Source organism: Geotrypetes seraphini, chromosome 4 (assembly GCF_902459505.1).
Source record: "Geotrypetes seraphini chromosome 4, aGeoSer1.1, whole genome shotgun sequence".
Lineage (NCBI taxonomy): Eukaryota > Metazoa > Chordata > Amphibia > Gymnophiona > Dermophiidae > Geotrypetes > Geotrypetes seraphini.
Genome location: NC_047087.1, coordinates 134,527,608 through 134,547,389, shown reverse-complemented (window position 1 = coordinate 134,547,389; position 19,782 = coordinate 134,527,608). Strand labels below are relative to the sequence as shown.

General features: G+C 46.3%; 1 protein-coding gene across 12 annotated transcripts in view; it reads right to left on the bottom strand.

Moving 5' to 3' along the window:
* U2AF1 (U2 small nuclear RNA auxiliary factor 1) overlaps nucleotides 1-19,782 on the bottom strand; it is a 400,139-nt gene that overhangs the window by 196,108 nt on the left and 184,249 nt on the right. For all 12 annotated transcript variants that reach the window (XM_033942241.1, XM_033942244.1, XM_033942242.1 and 9 more), the window contains one exon: nucleotides 3,553-3,602. In XM_033942241.1, the coding sequence (XP_033798132.1) occupies nucleotides 3,553-3,602 (50 nt within the window). The remainder of the gene's footprint in view (nucleotides 1-3,552; nucleotides 3,603-19,782) is intronic.

Here is a 19,782-nt window from a genome sequence, read left to right as displayed (position 1 = left end):
GTTTATTGTAAGCTGGAAAAGATTCTCACATCTTTTCTATGGAATAATAAGTCACCACCTATTGTTATCAAAAATCTAAAAGCTAATAAATTGTCTGGGGGAGTTAACTTTCCTAGTTTTCTGGAATATCATATGGTGCATATTCTTAAACAATCCACTAGATCAGTGTTTTCAACCTTTTTACACCCTTGAACCGGCAAAAATAAAATAATTATTTTATGGACCGGCAAACTACTAAGACTGAAATAAAAAACAAACATTTCCACCCCATCTCCGTGAACCATCTGATCCCATCCGCACAAGCCTGAGTTATGATTTTATATTGAACGTATTTTATTAAAGTATAAAAAGATACGATATTCTGTACAATTGTCATTTTATAAATACAAATGTACATAGCAAGGACCAACAAAATCCCTGTCTCCCCTCTCCATCACATATATCCGCTCTACTATCAAGAAAACTGAACAAGTCAAATTATTACAGAATGCTACACAGAAATATCGTGCTAACAGGAATAGTGTTAGTGTTAGGAATACCCTGGTCAGAGAGAGCCCTAAGACAGCTGGAAGCTAAAGATGCACTGCCTGGGCTTTGCAGTCCCCAGTTATGTCTCTAGCAGGATATATATTTCAAATCTGATATAGTCTAATGACAAAATAGAAATAAAATGATTTTTTTCTACCTTTTGTTGTATCTGGTTTCTGCTTTCATCTTCTTTTCACTCTTTTCCTTCCAGCGAATGCCCTGTCTCTTCAATCCAGCATCTGCCCCTTCCAGAAACTGTTTGCCCCTTCCAGAAACTGTCTGTCTCCCCCTGCCATCTCTCCTCTAGACCCCACCCCCCTTTGGTCTGGCATCCATCATCTTCCCTCTGTTCCCTCATGGTCTGGCATCTTTCTCCTTTCATCTCTCTTTCCCTCCCCCTGTGCTTTTTAGCATCTCTCTCTTCTCATTTTCTCCGCTCAGATCTGATATCTCTGTCTCCTTCCCCATTCTCTGGCATCTCTCTCTTCCCTTTCCTTCTCTGGTCTTCCTTCTTTATTTTCTGCCTCTGCCTAAATTAAATTCTTTCTTACTATGCAATCCTCAGTTTCCCTCTTTTCACTGTGTCTACCCACAGCATGCCACCCCTTTCCTTCACCCCTCCACTATTTCACTAACTCTATCTTCTTCCCCCATCCAGCATATGTCCTTTTTCTTTATCCCTCCATCCATCCAGTATGTGTTCTCTTTCTCCACTTCCATTCAGCATTTGCTCTCCCTTCTCCCCACTTCCATCATCTGCCCTCTTCTCTCTCCCCCTTCTCCCCACTTCCATCATCTACCCCTTCTCTCTCTTTCCCCCCACTTCCATCATCTGCCCCCTTCTCTCAATCTCTTCATCCACCACAGGCCCATCTCCTTCCCTTCCTCTCACCTTTCTTTCTGATTTTGGCAACAAGATCGGCAACGCCTCCTCCCACCCCGCAATGACACTCAAGATCAGCAACGGGCCTCCTTCTCCCCCCAGCATCAACAGCACTTCAGATCGGCAACGTGGTGCTCAATCCAAAGCTTCCCTCTGACTCGAATTGCCTGGACGGAAACAGGAAGCTGAGTCAAAGGGGAAGCTTTGGGCTGAGCACCGCGTTGCCGATCTGAAGTGCTGTTGATGCTGGGGGGAGAAGGAGTCCCGTTGCCAAACTTGAATTGTGTCGTGGGGGGGCAGCCGCCGATGCCGCTGATCACCGTTGCAGCCCAGACGCTGCCAATGGCCCCAATCCAATCTCGCCGGCCCTGTGCGGACTGGCAGGAATTTTCTGTGGACCGACACCAGTCTGCCTACCAGCGGTTGAAGAACACTGCACAATGGTTTATTGATAGTGAGAATATCAAAGATCATCCTGAATGATTACATGCACAGCTAACAATATTGGACAATTATCCATTACATCTTATTCCGTTTTCATCAAATGACAATTTTTCTAATAGAGATGTTTTTTTTAAAAGCTCGTCACAAGTAGTGAAAACAATTGAGAAATGTTTTACAACACCGTGGGAGACTACACTACATGTACCTATATGGAATAATAAGCAGATTAGAATACAAGGGAAAATTGTGCATTGGCCATTGTGGCAAAGGGCTGGTATATGGTCAATTTATCATTTAAGAAAAGAAAAACAGTGAAAATTTGCATAAATGCATAAAGCTACATTTTTTTGGATGGTCATATCTTCAGCTTCACTTGACTTTAAAAACTCATATTGCATATCTTTGAAGTACCTCATGGTACATGTCTGCTGGTAAAGTTGTTCCCTCAGCTGACTTACCTACCAGCAGCAGTAAGAAGCCAAACTTTAACAAAAATTTTCATTCGTGAATTTTTTTGCCTGCTTTGCTGATCTGTAGAAATGGAAGCACGTTCGCTAAAGATTTCAAACTTGGCACAGAAACATGCCCCAAGGTGTTGTACCAAACTGCAAAATTTCAGACTCCTAGGTAGTTTCCTTCTGCCTCAGTGCTTAAGCAAAGTTGGCGTTTTAGGTCACACAAGGCATGGGAGTGGATCGATTGCCCTGACCAAATTGAGATAGATCCAAAAATTTTTGCAGAGTTTCATTTGAGACCCTAGACAACACCCCTGTAAAATTTGGTTGGATTTCAAGGGGGTCGAGTGTGGGCTCCTGGTCCACTTGACATGGAATGACCCTATAGCCATGCGCCTGTTTAATCATAATGATTTGTCTAACATGTACATCCATACTGTCCTGTTTGCTGTATTTATGAAAGCATTAATAATGATATTGTTAATTTGCTTTTTATTTTGTTTTTACCTTTTTATTCATACAAATGACCTATGTTATATTATATTATATTGTGTTGAGAACATAAGAATTGCTGCTGCTGGGTCAGACCGGTGGTCCATCCTGCCCAGCAGTCCATTCACGCGGCAGCCCTCAGGTTAAAGACCAGTACTCTAAATGAGTCCAGCCTCACCTGCATACGTTCCAGTTTAGCAGGAACTTGTCCAACTTTGTCTTTAATCCCTGGAGGTTTTTTTCCCTTATAACAGACTCCGGAAGAGCGTTCCGGTTGTCTACCACTCTCTGGGTGAAGAAGAACTTCCTTACGTTTGTATGGAATCTATCCCCTTTTAGCTTTAGAGAGTGCCCTCTCATTCTTCCTACCTTGGAGAGGGTGAACAATCTGTCTTTATCCACTAAGTCTATTCCCTTAAGACTCATATATGTATGATTTCTTCTTTAAATACCAATAAAAATTATTGAAATTACCTGCATTTACATTACTTTCTTTTCCAGAGATAAAGATTTGCCATCGATATGTGAACATTTCTTAAGGAAGAACTGAATATTTCATGGGATGTCCTAATTTTTTTACATGACTGTATATCACCCTCCCATCTCCAAAATATAATATCCAAGATAATTATGAATGCACAGCAGTAATTAAAAATATTCAAGTTAAAAATTGTATTTATGTATTCTAATGATTCTGTACATCTTGCTTCCACTCCCCTCATTCTTCACCTTGACAGTGTTGACACTCACCTCAAAGAACTCATCATAGTGCTCTTGCATCTCCACATCACTTACTGCACCTGCAATAACACAGGACAATTCAGCTGACATCTACATTAAACGTCTAGGAAAAACAGATAAGCTGCAGACAAGTATCCCATTAAAATCTTAAAACAGATCTCCTGAAACACCTATAAACTAAAATTTAAATCTAGCCCAATAAACTAGAAAAGGGACTATTCAATAAACTTCAATCAACATTATAAAACAAGTCTTATAGCATAAATGAATTAATGCATACAAAAATGAACCTTACTGTTTCTGTAAACCCATGTAAGATGAAAGATAAAGGAGATAGCTGCCTTTATCCCCCCCCCCATTCTGCTCCATATTATCTACCTTGCACAATGTAAATTGGGGAAATTTTTTTTTTTTTTAATGAATAAAATATACTAGGTACCAGGCTTCATCTGAGAGGGGCAATCGGGGGCATAAAAAGGGAAACCTTGCCTAAGCCTCACTTGGAGTACTGTGTTCAGTTTTGGAGACCACACTACTGAAAGGACGTGCTGAGGATCGAGTCGGTTCAGCGAACGGCCACCAGGATGGTCTTGGGGCTCAAGGATCTCACGTATGAAGAAAGATTTAAAAAATTGCGGCTGTACTCACTTGAGGAAAGAAGAGAACGGGGAGATATGATTGAAACAGCAATGTTACTAACTGTAACAGTTGTTATCCAGGGACAGCAGGCAGCTATTCTCACTAGTGGGTGATGTCATCCGACAGAGCCCCGATACGGACATCTTGCAAGCATGTCTTGCTTGAAGAAACTCAGAAGTTTCGAGATGCCCGCACCGCGCATGCGCCAGTGCCTTCCCGCCCGATGTACCGGGCGTGTCTCCTCAGTTCAGGTAGCTAGCCTGAGAAGCCAACCCAGGGGAGGTGGGTGGGACGTGAGAATAGCTGCCTGCTGTCCCTGGATAACAACTGTTACGGTAAGTAACATTGCTTTATCCCAGGACAAGCAGGCAGGTATTCTCACTAGTGGGTGACCTCCAAGCTAACCTTAATGGGATGGTGGGAGAGTTGGCAACTTAAGAAAACAAATTTTGTAACACTGTTTGGCCAAACTGTCCATCCCGTCTGGAGAAAGTATCCAGACAATAATGAGAGGTGAAGGTATGAACCGAGGACCAAGTGGCAGCCTTACAAATCTCCTCAATCTGTGTCGATCTGAGGAAGGCTACAGAGGCTGCCATTGCTCTGACCTTATGGGCTGTGACCTTACGGGGAAGGGATAATCCAGCCTGGGCATAGCAGGAAGAGATACAAGCCGCCATCCAGTTAGAGATGGTGCGCTTCGATACAGGTCGTCCCAACTTGTTTGGATCAAAGGAGACGAAAAGTTGAGGAGCAGTTCTGTGTGGCTTTGTGCGTTCCAAGTAGAAAGCTAGAGCACGTTTACAGTCCAGAGTGTGCAAAGCAGATTCCCCAGGATGAGAATGAGGCTTTGGAAAGAACACTGGAAGTACGATGGATTGGTTGATGTGAAATTCAGAGACCACTTTAGGCAAGAATTTTGGATGAGTACGAAGGACCACCTTGTCATGATAGAATACAGTGAACGGTGGATCCGCCACTAGGGCCTGAAGCTCATTGACCCGGCGAGCTGACGTGAGGGCCACCAGAAAAACCACCTTCCAGGTGAGATACTTAAGTGGAGCCTTGTTGAGAGGTTCAAATGGAGGCTTCATAAGAAGAGACAGGACAACATTGAGATCCCAAACCACAGGAAAAGGTTTGATAGGCGGGTTGACATGAAAAAGTCCTTTCATAAATTTGGAAACCACAGGATGAGCAGACAAAGGTTTCCCCTGTAGAGGCTGATGGAAAGCCGCAATAGCACTCAGGTGGACTCGTATAGAGGTAGACTTGAGACCAGACTGGGACAGGTGTAGAAGATAGTCCAATACAGAAGATAGGGAAGCTCGCTGAGGTTCCGTGGCATTGGAAATACACCAGGAAGAGAATCTAGTCCATTTTTGGGAATAGCATTGTCGAGTAGCAGGCTTCCTGGAAGCCTCCAAGACCTCCCTCACTGCTTGAGAGAACTGGTGAGGAGTTATGTTGAAAGGAACCAAGCTGTCAGGTGGAGAGACTGCAGGTTGGGATGAAGTAGTGAACCTTGATGTTGAGTAAGTAGTGAAGGAAACACTGGAAGAAGTACTGGCTCCCTGCTGCACAGTTGAAGTAGAAGGGAGTACCAAGGTTGTCTGGGCCACCGAGGAGCAATCAGAATCATGGTGGCATGGTCTGATCTCAACTTGACCAGAGTCTTCTGAATGAGAGGAAAGGGAGGAAACGCATATAGGAAGCGATTCCCCCACTCCAGTAGAAAGGCGTCTGCCTCGAGGCGGAGAGGAGTGTAGATCCTGGAGCAAAACTGAGGCAGTTTGAAGTTGTGGGGGGCTGCAAAGAGGTCTATCTGAGGCGTTCCCCACTGAGCAAAGATCTGATGAAGGGGTTTGGAATGGAGCGTCCATTCGTGAGGCTGGAGAAGACGACTCAATTTGTCTGCCAAGACGTTGTCTTTCCCCTGAATGTAGACAGCTCTGAGGAAGGTGTTGTGGCGAACCGCCCAATCCCAGACTCGAAGAGCTTCCTGACAAAGAGGGGCCGAGCCCGTGCCCCCTTGTTTGTTGACATAATACATGGCGACCTGATTGTCTGTGCGAATAAGGACCACCATGTCGTGAAGCAGATGCTGAAAAGCTTGGAGAGCATTGAAGATGGCCCTGAGCTCCAGAAGATTGATTTGATGGAGTCGTTCTGCAGTGGTCCAGAACCCCTGAGTTCGTAGACCATCCACATGGGCCCCCCAGGCATAGTTCGATGAATCGGTCGTGAGAACTTTCTGGTGGGGAAGAGAGTGAAACAGCAAACCTCTGGATAGATTCGAAGAGGTCATCCACCAGAGAAGAGACTGCCGTAGAGCAGGAGTGACGACAATGTGACGGGACAACGGGTTGGACACCTGAGTCCACTGAGATGCCAGGGTCCATTGAGGAATTCTGAGATGCAGTCTGGCAAAAGGCGTCACATGAACTGTAGAGGCCATATGGCCCAAGAGGACCATCATGTGTCTCGCCGAGATGGACGGGCGAGAAGACACCGACTGGCAGAGTAGAAGGAGAGCATCCATGCGTTGAGGAGGAAGGAATGCTCGAAGTTGAATGGTATCCAGAACAGCCCCGATAAAGGGGAGAGACTGGGTGGGCTGAAGATGTGATTTGGGGAAGTTGATCTCGAAGCCCAGACTCTGCAGAAAAGAAATTGTAGTCAAGGTCGCCGAAATGACCTCTGGAGCCGACGGTGCCTTGATGAGCCAGTCGTCGAGGTATGGAAACACCTGGAGACCCATGTTCCGGAGTGCAGCGGCCACCACCACCAGACACTTCGTGAAGACTCTGGGAGACGAGGAAAGGCCGAATGGAAGCACTCGATACTGCAGATGTAGATGTCCCACCCGAAATCTGAGAAACTTGCGGGAGGCCGGGTGTATCGGGATGTGAGTGTAGGCCTCCTTGAGATCCAGAGAGCATAACCAATCGTTCTGCTCGAGTAGGGGGTAGAGAGAAGCAAGGGTCAGCATGCGGAACCGCTCCTTGACCAAATACTTGTTGAGGACTCGAAGGTCCAAAATGGGACGCAGATCGCCCGTCTTCTTCGGAACCAAGAAGTACCGGGAGTAGAACCCCTGGTTTTGCTGATCTACTGGCACCGGCTCGACGGCTCGAAGCCGAAGCAGAGCCTGCGCCTCCTGTAGAAGAAGAGCGGTCTGCGCCGAGTTGGAAGGATACTCTCTTGGCGGGTGGTCCGGGGGGACCCGTTGGAAATGAAGAGAGTATCCCTCTCTTACGATGGTAAGGACCCAGAGGTCCGTAGTGATCGTCTCCCATCGATGACAAAAATGGTGGAGACGACCCCCGATGGGAAAAACGGGAGGAGACAGAACGAAGTCGGTTATGCTCCCTGGAAGAGAGTCAAAAAGGCTGAGTGGCCTTGGGTGCAGCCGGCATCTGAGGCTTCTGTTGAGTCTTCTGTGGAGGCTGCCTCTTCGCAGGCTGTCTCGCCAGGGGAGCCTGTCTCGGTTGATAACGCCTCTGGTAGATTTGAGGCGGTCTAGAGGGACGAGACTGCTGAGGCTTAGGCTTAGGACGCAGAATAGACTGAAAAGACTTCTCATGGTCCGAAAGCTTTTTAGTAACAGTCTCGATAGACTCATCGAACAGATCAGCTCCCGCACAAGGCACATTAGCCAGTCTGTCTTGGAGGTTCGGATCCATATCAATAGTGCGAAGCCAGGCCAGGCGACGCATGGCGACTGAACAGGCCGCAGCACGTGCCGAGAGCTCGAAGGCATCGTAGGAGGATTGCATCAGCTGCAGCCGCAACTGGGCCAGGGTCGCCACCACCTCCTCAAACTGGAAACGAGCCTGAGCATCGATGAAAGGGGTGAACTTGCGGAGAACCGGCAAGAAGAAATCCAAATATGAAGAGAAGAAAAAATTGTAATTGAGCACTCGAGTCGCCATCATCGAGTTTTGGTATACACGTCTACCAAACTTGTCCATCGTTCTCCCCTCCCTGCCCGGAGGCACAGAAGCGTAGACCTGGGAAGGGTGAGAACGCTTGAGAGAAGACTCGACCAGAAGAGACTGATGAGAAAGTTGAGCCCCCTCAAACCCCTTGTGGTGAACGATGCGGTATCGAGCATCCAGCTTACTGGGAACCGCAGGGATAGAATACGGTGTCTCAAAACAGCGCATGAAAGTCTGGTCCAGCAATTTATGCAAAGGAAGCCGAAGAGTCTCCGCCGGAGGGTGAGGCAAATGCATAGTATCCAAATGCTCTTTAGAATATTTAGACCCAGTGTCCAAAGTCACATCTAAGTCATCCGCCATCTGTCGGAGAAAAGATGAGAAAGATAATTGGTCTGCCAAGGCCGGCCGCCGAGACGGACTAGACGAAGTGGAAGCCTCCGGGTCCAGGGAGAGCTGAGACCGGCATGGAGAATAGGAGGTAGATGGTTCCTCATACTCTGGTCCCTCCGGCTGGGAAACATCCGACGATGAGTATCCCAAACGCTGCATCTTTTTCTGTGGAGACACCTCCGAATGACGTGAGGAGTGTCGAGATGAGTGTCGAGATCGATGCCCCTCCCGGTGACGGGATGGGGAGCGAGATCTTCTATACATCGCACGATCCCCCGAAGCCTCTAAGGAATGGATGGGGCTCGATGCGGTGGATCGCAGAGGTGGTAAGGATGCGGACTCACGCAGCGCCACCCAAGTCTGGTATGGAGTGCGGAAGAACTCTTCCTGCGATGCAATATGCCCAGGACTCCGATTATCAGGGACCGTCCCAGCACCCTGTTGTCGCGGAGGTGTGATGGGCTCTAAAGGTGGCATATCAGGAAGGGAAGCCCTTCTGGAGGATTCCGCCGCCCTCCGCCGATCCCCCTCGTCGAGCAGCGAGGTCGAACGGCGAGGAGGAGGGGGAGGGGGCGGACCGCCCCCTGAAACCGGTGCTCGGACGTCACCCTGAATGTTGGCGATAAGCCGGGGTCCCATAGTCTGCATAAGCTCGACAAACTGAGCTTCTAGCAGGGATCGAAGCGAAGCCGATATGGAGGGATCCGCACCGAAAGGGGGTCCTCCTGCACGGTCTTCGCGTTCCTTCGCGGCCAAGTGCTTCTGCTTGTTAGCTTTGGGCACTTTGATGACCACGGGAGGGACAGTGGAAGGCGGTACCTGAACCGAGGAGACGGAGGCAGGCGCCGTAGCTGAACTTGAAGCCGTAGCCGGTGTAAACGATGCTGGCTTCACGATGCTGGATGTGGGAGTCGTCGATGCAGGTTTCGAGCGAACCGGCGAAACCTCAGCAGATGTAGAAGCAGACAGATCCTTGGCAGTCTCCATCTTGAACATCGACTCCCAAAGCAAGCAACGTCTCTTAAACGAGCGCACAGTGAGCGTGGAACAAGGCCGGCACGATTTCGGAACGTGTTCCGGACCAAGACACTGCAGGCAGCGTCGATGCGGGTCCGTTAACGAAATCACACGCTGGCACTTGCTGCACTTTTTAAAACCGGTGATTGGCCGGGACATAGGCCGAAAAATCGACGCTGCAAGGTCGAAAGCGGTAGGCCGCAGCCACGAGGCCGGCCCGGCCGAACCGCCGGAAGAAATAATTTTAACTTTTTTTTTTTTTTTTAAAAGAAAGTAAAAATGAAAGAAATTCAAAGAAATAAACTAAAACGCGGGTAAAGAAGGCAAAGAAAAACTGAAATTCAGTCAGCGCAGAATGAAGATAACTTCTCAGCTCCGCGGAAAGAAAAGAACTGAGGAGACACGCCCGGTACATCGGGCGGGAAGGCACTGGCGCATGCGCGGTGCGGGCATCTCGAAACTTCTGAGTTTCTTCAAGCAAGACATGCTTGCAAGATGTCCATATCGGGGCTCTGTCGGATGACATCACCCACTAGTGAGAATACCTGCCTGCTTGTCCTGGGATAAATATAAGTACATCACGGGACGCATCAAGTCAGAAGATGATATCTTCTGGCTCATGGGACCCTCGACCACCAGAGGGCATCCGCTGAAGATCAGGGGAGGGAAGTTTCATGGCGACTCAAGGAAGTACTTCTTCACCGAAAGAGTAGTGGATCATTGGAACAGACTCCCACTCCAGGTGATAAAGGCCAGCAGCGTGACGGATTTTAAGAGAAAATGGGATACTCACGTGGGATCTTTAAGGGAGTAAATTCAGGGGAGGGGATACTTGGAATGGGCAGACTTGGTGAGCTATAGCCCTTTTCTGCTGCTTTTTTCTATGTTTCTAAGCCTTAGGAGCAGTAGCCAACAAGGAGCAATGAATTTGCATGTGTACCTGCCTTTTTTATATATCACTTTTGACCAGCATTTTTCACAAAATCTAATCATCTAATTAAGTATATGTAATCATTTAATTAAATGTAGCCTTTAATCTTTAAATGTTCAGCTCAACTTCTTGCCTCCCAATCCACAAAGATAGCTATGGATATAAAAAATACTGGATGCTACTCCCTACACATTTAGAAATCTCTCAATGCAGAGATATGAATTTTCTGTTCATCAACTGCACCCTTCTGAACAAATGGGCATTATGCCCTCCTACCAGCACATGGAGGTAGAGAAACAACTGAACTCTCCAGTGAACTCACCAGTTTAAGGTACTATAAGCAGCAGGTCTATTCTTAATGTACACCTTTCCCCTGTCAACCATGCAGCTGCAATAATCATCAAACGAGCATAACACCACATCATGGCACTTGCTACTCTGCATGTAGAAAATTTTTTTTGCCACTGCTGGTTTGTTTTAAGACTGCAAAGGAAGAAGCAGAGCATTCCATGAGCCCTGGCTCCCAGACTTCTGAACATGGGTTTAAGAATGATGCAACTGACTAAAAGAAAGGAAATCATCATCAAGGTAAGAATTTCACCTTCCTTAATGTCAGTTGCATTGTTCTTAACAAGCAGATTTAACGGGTGAGGGAAGAAGACAAGGTTCCCACTCCAAATGAATGTTCAGCCAAAATACACATGGGCTCTGGCTGGCACGACCCAACTTATAATGATTTGCAAAGAAATGGAGCAATTACCACATCATCTTCTGGAAAAACTGCCCTGGTCACCATCCAGGAAACTGCTTGAGCCCATGTCAAAGGAGCCCTCAATCCTCAGGGTACTTGTCTATTTCTATAGATGTAAGAAGCCTTGAAATCTGCCTGACACTTTCTAGACATTCAAAAAACAGTAGGGTATGACAAATGACCTTCCAACAACCAGAGGAGAATCCATTATCAACTTTATTAGATTTGCACCATAGAAAGCTTTCTATGTCCACCATGCAATCAGGAAGGTCCCACTGCCGACTGCTTCTGCTGCCTCTGCTCCCCCCCACCTCCCGACATCACTTACCTCTTCCGGAGCAGAGGCAGTAGAAGCAGTCGGCGGCGGGACCTTCCTGATTTGGCTGGAGAGAGAAAGGAGCATAGCAGGGTGATAGAAGGTGTTAATAAGTAACCTCTCTGGTCCTGATGAAGCTCTCTTGCTAAAATTGAGAGCGAAAGTATCTTCCATCATTGTGCTTAGAGGGCCGGGCATAAGAACGCATACCCGAGCTAAGTACCATTATGGTTACATTATAAAATTGAAATAAGGACAAAAAAATGAATTTAAGAAGCTGAATTATCAACAATGATATAAAAAGTAAATGGGGTAAAAAGAAAAAGAAAATGTTCACATATATTAAATTGAATAAAAGTAAGATGTATAGACTGATGATAGCTCGCAAAATAATTATGAGCCAAGACGAATTCTACTATCTCATAACTGCGTGCACTTGAGATCCTAAGTCGTTAATTCAATTTAATTTGATTTAACTATATGACTAATAAATACACATGGCACATGAATAAATAAAACATATATAATTACTCAACATATATATCAGTGTTCTCCCCAGAAACTTTTTCCAGCCGGGTGGCATGAAAAAATAGCCTGGTGTGGCGGGACAGGGAAATTTGGTGGTTAGAATAGGGTCATTAAATCCAGTGGCATATCTAGTTTTCTAGTATATATGACAGCCAGTGCTGATCATTTTTTTAACAACCCCCTCCTCTATATAACAAAATTATTTTTAGTAATAATCCATGAGTCACACAACAAGGGTGCACCTAGGAAAAGGTAGCATCTTAAACACTGCAGTGAGTACTAGAACATCAACATTGATTTTGTACAGTCAATGCTAACAGAAAACCATGTCCTTTTCATACACACAGAACACAGAAACACCCTCGCCCAATATGAATAATTACAAACTAAAAATAGAAATATGTAGACAAAAATTAAACTAATGCAACACCACAGAAAGTGACACATGTCCCCTAATACTGTGCAAAATATAAAAACAGTAGATGTAAATTTGAAAAAACTGATACATAACAATCACCACTTTACAAATTAACAAATAGAAATAAAACAAATAACGAGAAATAAGAATACACCATTTTATTGGACTAATCTATTTTTCAATTAGCTTTCAGAAGTCAAATCTTTCTTCATGACAGTAAAGTATACTGATGGTATCCTGTCCTGAGGAAAAGGCTTTAGTCCAAAAGAAATTGCCTTATTTCCATTTCCTATTTATAAACTTTTATCAATAGTTACAATACTACTTGATTCTATGTAAAGCAACAAAAAAATTTTATTTCTACCTTTTGTCATTTCTGCTTTAATCATCTTTTCTTTGCTCTCTTCTTTCTATATAGTGTTTGTTCTCTCTCCCTTCCATGCAACATCTGCCCTCTCTCTTTGCCCCTTCCACCCAGCCTCTGCTCTCTCTCTACCCCTTCCATCTACTTTCCACCCTCTCTCTGCCCTTTCCATCTATTGTCCACCCTCTCTCTTCCATACGGCATCTTCCCTCTTTTTATGTCCCTTCAATAAACTGTATATCCTGTGCCCTTTCTCTCCTTTCAGCTTCATTCCCTCTCCATTTTTCTGTCTCCAACCCCTCCCCTATGCTCTGGCATTCCTTCCTTCCCACTCTACCCCATGCCCTGGCATCTCTATCTCCTTCCCTCCCCCATGCCCTGGCATCTCTCTCCTCTCCTATCTCTCCCTCCTTGCCCTAGCACCTCTCCTTCCATTCCCTCTGGTCTGGCATTTGTCTCCTAAGTTTCCCTTCCCTCCCCCTTGCCCTGGCATCTCTCCCTGCCTCTCCATGGTCTGGTATCTCCTTTCCTTTCCCTCCCTCCCATGGTCTTGCATCTTTCTTTCCTCTCCTCTCCCTTCCTAGTCTTCCTGCTCCCTTCTTCCCTCTCTCTCCCCAATTGGGTGCAGCAGCAGCATTTCTCTTCCCCCTTCCCCCATCCACTCTCACTCTGCTCCTCCACTACTCTTCTCCCTTCCCCTCTCCTCCTCCACTGCTCTCTCTTCAGTCCAGCTGCAGCTTTCCCTCTTCCATTTTAAGTCCAGTGGCATTCTCCTCTGTTTCCAATGCAGCAGCACCTCTCCCTCTCATCTCCCTCCACCACTCAGATCCAACAGCACCTCTCCCTCCCAGCCTCTCTACTTCCAATTCCCCCACCGACTAGCTGCAGCACCTCCTTTCCACCCCAGGTCCAGTAGCACCTCTCCCTTTCACCCGCCCCAGGTCCAGCAGCACCTCTTCTCTCCGACTAGCAGAGCTCCTCTCCCTTCCCTTTCCCTCCCCTCTGACTACAAGCAGTACCTTACCCACTCACCTCCCAGGTCAAGCAGCGCCATTCCTTCCCCGCGGCACCTCTTTTCCTCGCCTCCTATCAGCACACCTCCCCCTACCCCTGACTAGCAGCAGCACCCCTCCCTCTTATGTTCCAGGTCCATTGGCACCACTTCCCCTCCCGATTAACAGGCGCTCTACTGTAACTTGCCTGTCTGCTGCCATAGCTTTAGCGAGTCAATTCCCTCCAGTAGCCTCAGGGCCTCTGCTAGGTCGTCCCACCTCCAAGGAAGTTGCATCATCGAAGGTGGTGCAGCCTAGCAAAATCCCCGAGGCTGCATAAGGGAATCGATTCGATAACACTACTGTAGCTGTCAGGCAAATTACAATAAAAAGAGAGTGGTGCTGCTGCTAGTTCAGGGTATAGAGAATAGAAAATGACAGTGGCAGCAGGAAGGCGGGAAGCATGCCGGCGTTACATATCATGTGTTGGGAACCTCTGTACTAAGGGACCGAAAATGAACATACAAATAGTTCCTCATCACTAGTTTTAACTTTTTCCCCCGCCTGGGAAAGACAGGGGCACTACTTTTAAGATTTACTTCACAAACAGGTAAACACAAGAAAGCCGGGGCGGGTGAAAAACTTTTTGCCACTCAAGACATGTAAACCGGGAAGCAAGGTGAAGAAGAACTATATCATAGGGGGTAGTGCGTGCCAAAGTAAAAGTGCGTGCCAAAGTAAAAGTGCTGAGGAGAGGCGATCGAGGAACACCTACCTCCAAATAACCTTGACACCACACTGGAAACATTTAATTTCCTTTACAGAAGCAGCCTTGAGTTGATAAGTGACGTTTTCTTTTACCTTGAAACAAGTTTCCCTGAAGCAATTTTCTACCTCCCCAGGCCTATCTTCCTGATCGGGAATGTGAGCTGCCCATCGAAGGGATGAGACTCATGGTGGGGTAGAAGATCAAGAAGAGGATAAGCGTTGTTAAAATGCTAGAGCAGGCATGGTCCCTTTTTAAAGGCACAATCACGGAGACGCAAAATCGATATATACCGCGTATCAATAAGAGATCCAAGAGGAAAAGGAACAAAGAACCGGCATGGCTCACTGTTGTAGTGAAGGAAGCGATCAGAGACAAGAAGACTTCATTTAAGGAATGGAAAAGGTCAAAAACAGACGAAAATTGGAAAAAGCACAAACAGCATCAACACAGGTGCCATAAAGCGGTAAAAGGGGCCAAAAAACACTACGAGGAAAAAATAGCCAAGGAGGCATTCTTTCGATATATTAAGGGGAAACGACCCGCAAAGGAAGCAGTGGGACCGTTGGATGATGATGGAATAAAGGGAGTGCTAAGGAGGACAAAGCCATCGCCGATAAACTGAACACATTTTTTGCGTCTGTGTTTACCAAAGAGGATATATACAACATACTGGAACCCGACAGACTATATACTGGAGCTGAAGACAGGAAACTGACAAGGTTGACGGTCAGTCTAGAAGAAGTATGCAGGTAGATTGATAGGCTTAAGAGCGACAAATCCCCGGGACCGGATGGCATCCATCTGAGGGTCATTAAGGAACTGAAAGGGACAATAGCTGAACTACTTCAACTAATAGCCAATCTGTCAATCAAATCGGGAAAGATTCCGGAAGACTGGAAGGTGGCGAATGTTATGCTAATCTTCAAAAAAGGTTCAAGGGGAGATCCGGGAAACTACAGACCGGTGAGTCTGACCTCGGTACCAGGAAAGATGGTAGAGGCGCTGATAAAAGACCGCATCATTGATCACCTTGACGGACACAATCTGATGAGGACCAGTCAGCACGGCTTCATCAAAGGACGATCTTGCTTGACAAACCTGTTGCACTTCTTCGAAGGAGTCAACAGGCAGATAGACATGGGTGACCCGGTCGACATTATATATCTGGATTTTCAAAAGGCGTTCGACAAGGTTCCGCATGAACGACTTCTTCGGAAAATTGAGAGCCATGGAATAGAGGGTGAACTACTCACGTGGATTAGAAACTGGCTAGAGGATAGGAAACAGAGAGGGGGGGGGTAAATGGACAATACTCGGACTGGAAGAACGTCACCAGTGGGGTGCCGCAGGGCTCGGTGCTTGGACCCGTGCTCTTCAACATATTCATAATCTGGAAATGATCTGGAAATAGGTACGATGAGTGAGGTGATTAAATTTGCTGACGATACGAAGTTATTCAGAGTAGTGAAGACGCAGGGGGACTGTGAAGATCTGCAACACGACATAACCATGCTCGAGAAATGGGCAGCAACATGGCAAATGAGGTTCAACGTGGATAAGTATAAAGTAATGCATGTTGGTATCAAAAATCCCATGCATGAATACAGGATGTCCGGGGCGGTACTTGGAGAGACCCCCCAGGAAAGGGACTTGGAGTACTGGTCGACAAGTCGATGAAGCCGTCTGTACAATGTGCAGCGGCGGCGAAAAGGGCGAGCAGAATGCTAGGAATGATTAAGAAGGGAATCACGAACAGATCAGAGAAGGTTATCATACCGCTGTACCGGGCCATGGTACGCCCTCACCTGGAATACTGTGTCCATCACTGGTCGCCGTACATGAAGAATGACATGGCACTATTCGAAAGGGTCCAGAGAAGAGCAACTAAAATGGTTAAGGGGTTGGAGGAGCTGCCATACAGTGAGAGATTAGAGAAGCTGGGCCTATTCTCCCTTGAAAAGAGGAGACTGAGAGGGGACATGATCGAAACATTCAAGATAATGAAGGGATTAGATTCAGTAGATAAAGACAGGTTGTTCACCCTCTCCAGGTAGAGAGGACGAGAGGGCACTCTTTAAAGTTAAAAGGGGATAGATTCAGTACAAACGTAAGGAAGTTCTTCTTCACCCAGAGAGTGGTGAAGAGCTGGAATGCTCTTCCGGAGTCTGTTATAGGGGAAAACACCCTCCAGGGATTCAAGACAAGGTTGGACAAGTTCTTGTTGAACCAGAACGAACGCAGATAGGGCTGGTCTCGGTTAGGGCATAGGTCTTTGACCTGGGGGCCGCCGCGTGAGCGGACTGCTGGGCGCAATAGACCGCTGGTCTGACCCAGCAGCGGCAATTCTTATGTTCTTATCGTATATAACCACAAAATACAAACTGCAGGCTAGTGTTACGGGGAGGGTTTGAAAATTGCCTGGTTTTTCGGGCGGGGGGTCTTTTCTACTTTCTTTATTAATTTTTAAATTCAATACACAAGGGGGAAAAAAAAAAGTCAGGCTGAGGCTGGAGTTGAACACAGAACTACCAGTGGCTCTTCAGGCTGTGCCGAGTCAGGCCGGGGAATCCCCAAGCTGGTGAGAGGGGTTTTTAAAAATGTTTGAGCAGCAGCTGGATTTACGACCGAGATAACATCCGGGCACTCACCTAAATTAGCCGGGCAGAGCGCCTGGCTAAAAAGTGCTAGGGAGAACACTGTATATATAGATTTACAAAGAACTTGACATAAATATACAAATGACAATGGCCCCATGGGAGGGGCCTTAGGGATGTGGCCAATCGGCGTCTTAGGCCACTCTCAGTGCATCCCAGAATGCAATGAAATGCATGGAATAAGGCCTAAGACTCCGGTTGGCCCAGGCACCTAAAGCCCCTCCTATGGGAGGGGCCTTAGGTGCCTGGGCCATTCAAGGACTTAGGCCCCTCTGGGACGTACTGGGAAAGGGAAAGTGCTATTCGGAAAAGGCGGACCTGCTGGTCAGAGGGAGTATGCATCCCTCCAGTCAGCCTTCTACAAAAAGGTACAGGGTAGGATTTGGGTGGGTTTCGGGGGTTGGTGGTGTTTGGAGGAGGTGCCAGCAGGAGGGATTGGGCATCTCTCCTGCTGGGGATATTAGCAGGGGTTGGCGGCATCAAGGATTAGGCATCCCCTCCTGTAAGGGATATCTGGGGGGAGGTGCCGGCAGGAGGGATTCAATATAGAAGTAAATCATCTAACAGATAACAAAATATGCCCACAGTAAACAAAATTGTTAGGCCATATGCTTCAAGTATAATGTAACAGAGTGAAAAAGCAAAAATAACAGCCATAAGCATATTGTGAAATGGCACAAAATGCCCATGTTTGACAGCAGTAATATTCCCCCAAAATTTATCAAATTAGTTGACCACAGTAGCGATTTAGACCTACTCTAAAAAATATTTTAAAAAATTAAGAAAAGATGGTTGAATAATACAGTAATAGTAACTTATAGAGAGGTATGTAGATTGCTATAAACCTAAAAAAAACATAAGGCTATGCTTTTGAAAAAAGGAGGGAGAAAACTAATCGATAAAGAAGAAAATTATGTATATGTGCAAACTTGTAAACTATGTGCGCTGTATAAAATAAAAGGAGGGATAAAGAGAAAAGGAAGGGGAAAAGAAAAAAGGGAGAAGACAGGAAGGAGGGCAGAAGAGAAAGAAAGGAAGGGAAAAAGGGTGGAGAAGGTGAAAAGAAATAGGAAGGAGATGGAAAAGGGAAAAGGAAAAAGGAGAAGAGGAGTGAAAAGGTGGATTGGGAAAGGGAAGAAAGAGAAAAAAATGGAGAAGAAAAGGGGTAAGGGAAATAAAGGGGTAAGGAAAAGGAAAAGTGAGTGAACCAAACACTAATAAAAAGTGAAAAAAATCAAACTGGAACAAGGCATGGTGCCCCTTTAAATCTGCCTCATTTCCAGCAACACCGCTCAACAATCAGCTTCAAACTGAAGGTAAAATGTTTATATTGCCTTTTTGCTTCTTTCTTCCTTTTGGGCTTTTAATAAATAAACATACACAATGAAAGATTAGGTTCTTACCTTTGCTAATCTTCTTCCTTGTAAATCCACACTTTATTCCAGGACCAGTGGGTTATTTCCATCTACCCGCCAGGACTTTGCAGGAAGCTTCAAATTTCAGAGGTTTAAAACCTTTCCCCTCTTACCTCATCACTATCCCTGTGAACATCAGTTAGTCTTAAAGCAGCCAGGAACATCTGTAGAGGATAATAACAAGAGAGAGGGGAACGGGGAAACTCCCCAGCAAGTAAGTCAATTCTGCTCATATCAACAAATGCAAAACAGCAACAATGAAAAACGAGATAACAGGTCATGAAACATTAGAAACCTGAACGACAAAATAGTGCTATAAGGAGACACAACCTGCACTGTCAGAAGGGGTGTCTGAACTAGGGACCCCGCCTAAACTAAGTGCTAAACCTATTATAAAGGCTGGTCAGAAAACAAATCCAGCTTATCAGTACATGTAAAGGCAATCTGTGAATCAGCAAGGTACTGGATGGATTCCCGGAATAAAGTATGGATTTACAAGAAAGAAGATTAGTAAGAACCTCATCTTTCATTCTTGTACAATCCCACTTTATTCTGGGACCAGTGGGATGTAACAGAGCAATCCTGAAAATTCAGGGTGGGACTGATGAGCCTGCTGCCAAAACAGAGGCACCAAAAGCAGACCACATCGATCCTGTAAAACTTGGTGAACTTTTAGCGGCTTTGCAAACCTCATCCAGCGAAAATGTCGACTACTCTGCCCAAGATGTCGAAACACCTCTGCCCACAGAAAATGAGCCACGTATAGATGAGCTGCCACGGAGCGCCTCAGAGGAGGGTCCATATTGTACACGAAAGGCCAGCATTCTGCACCCGAAGAGAAGCCATCGCTAGGTCCTTCTTCAGGCCATCCTGAAGAAACTCCAGGATCCAAAGGACCAAAGGAACAGATGGATCCACCTGCCGCAGACCGCACCAGGCCTGAAAACATTTCCATGCCTTTGCAAAGAGCAGCCACTGTGAAATTCCTTTTGCTGTGTAGCAACATGGCAATCACAGCCGAAGAATAGCCCCTGCTAGTCAAGACCACATGCTCAAGTGTCATGCCGTAAGACCATAGTGGTCGAGATCCTGCATCGCAATCAGACCCTGC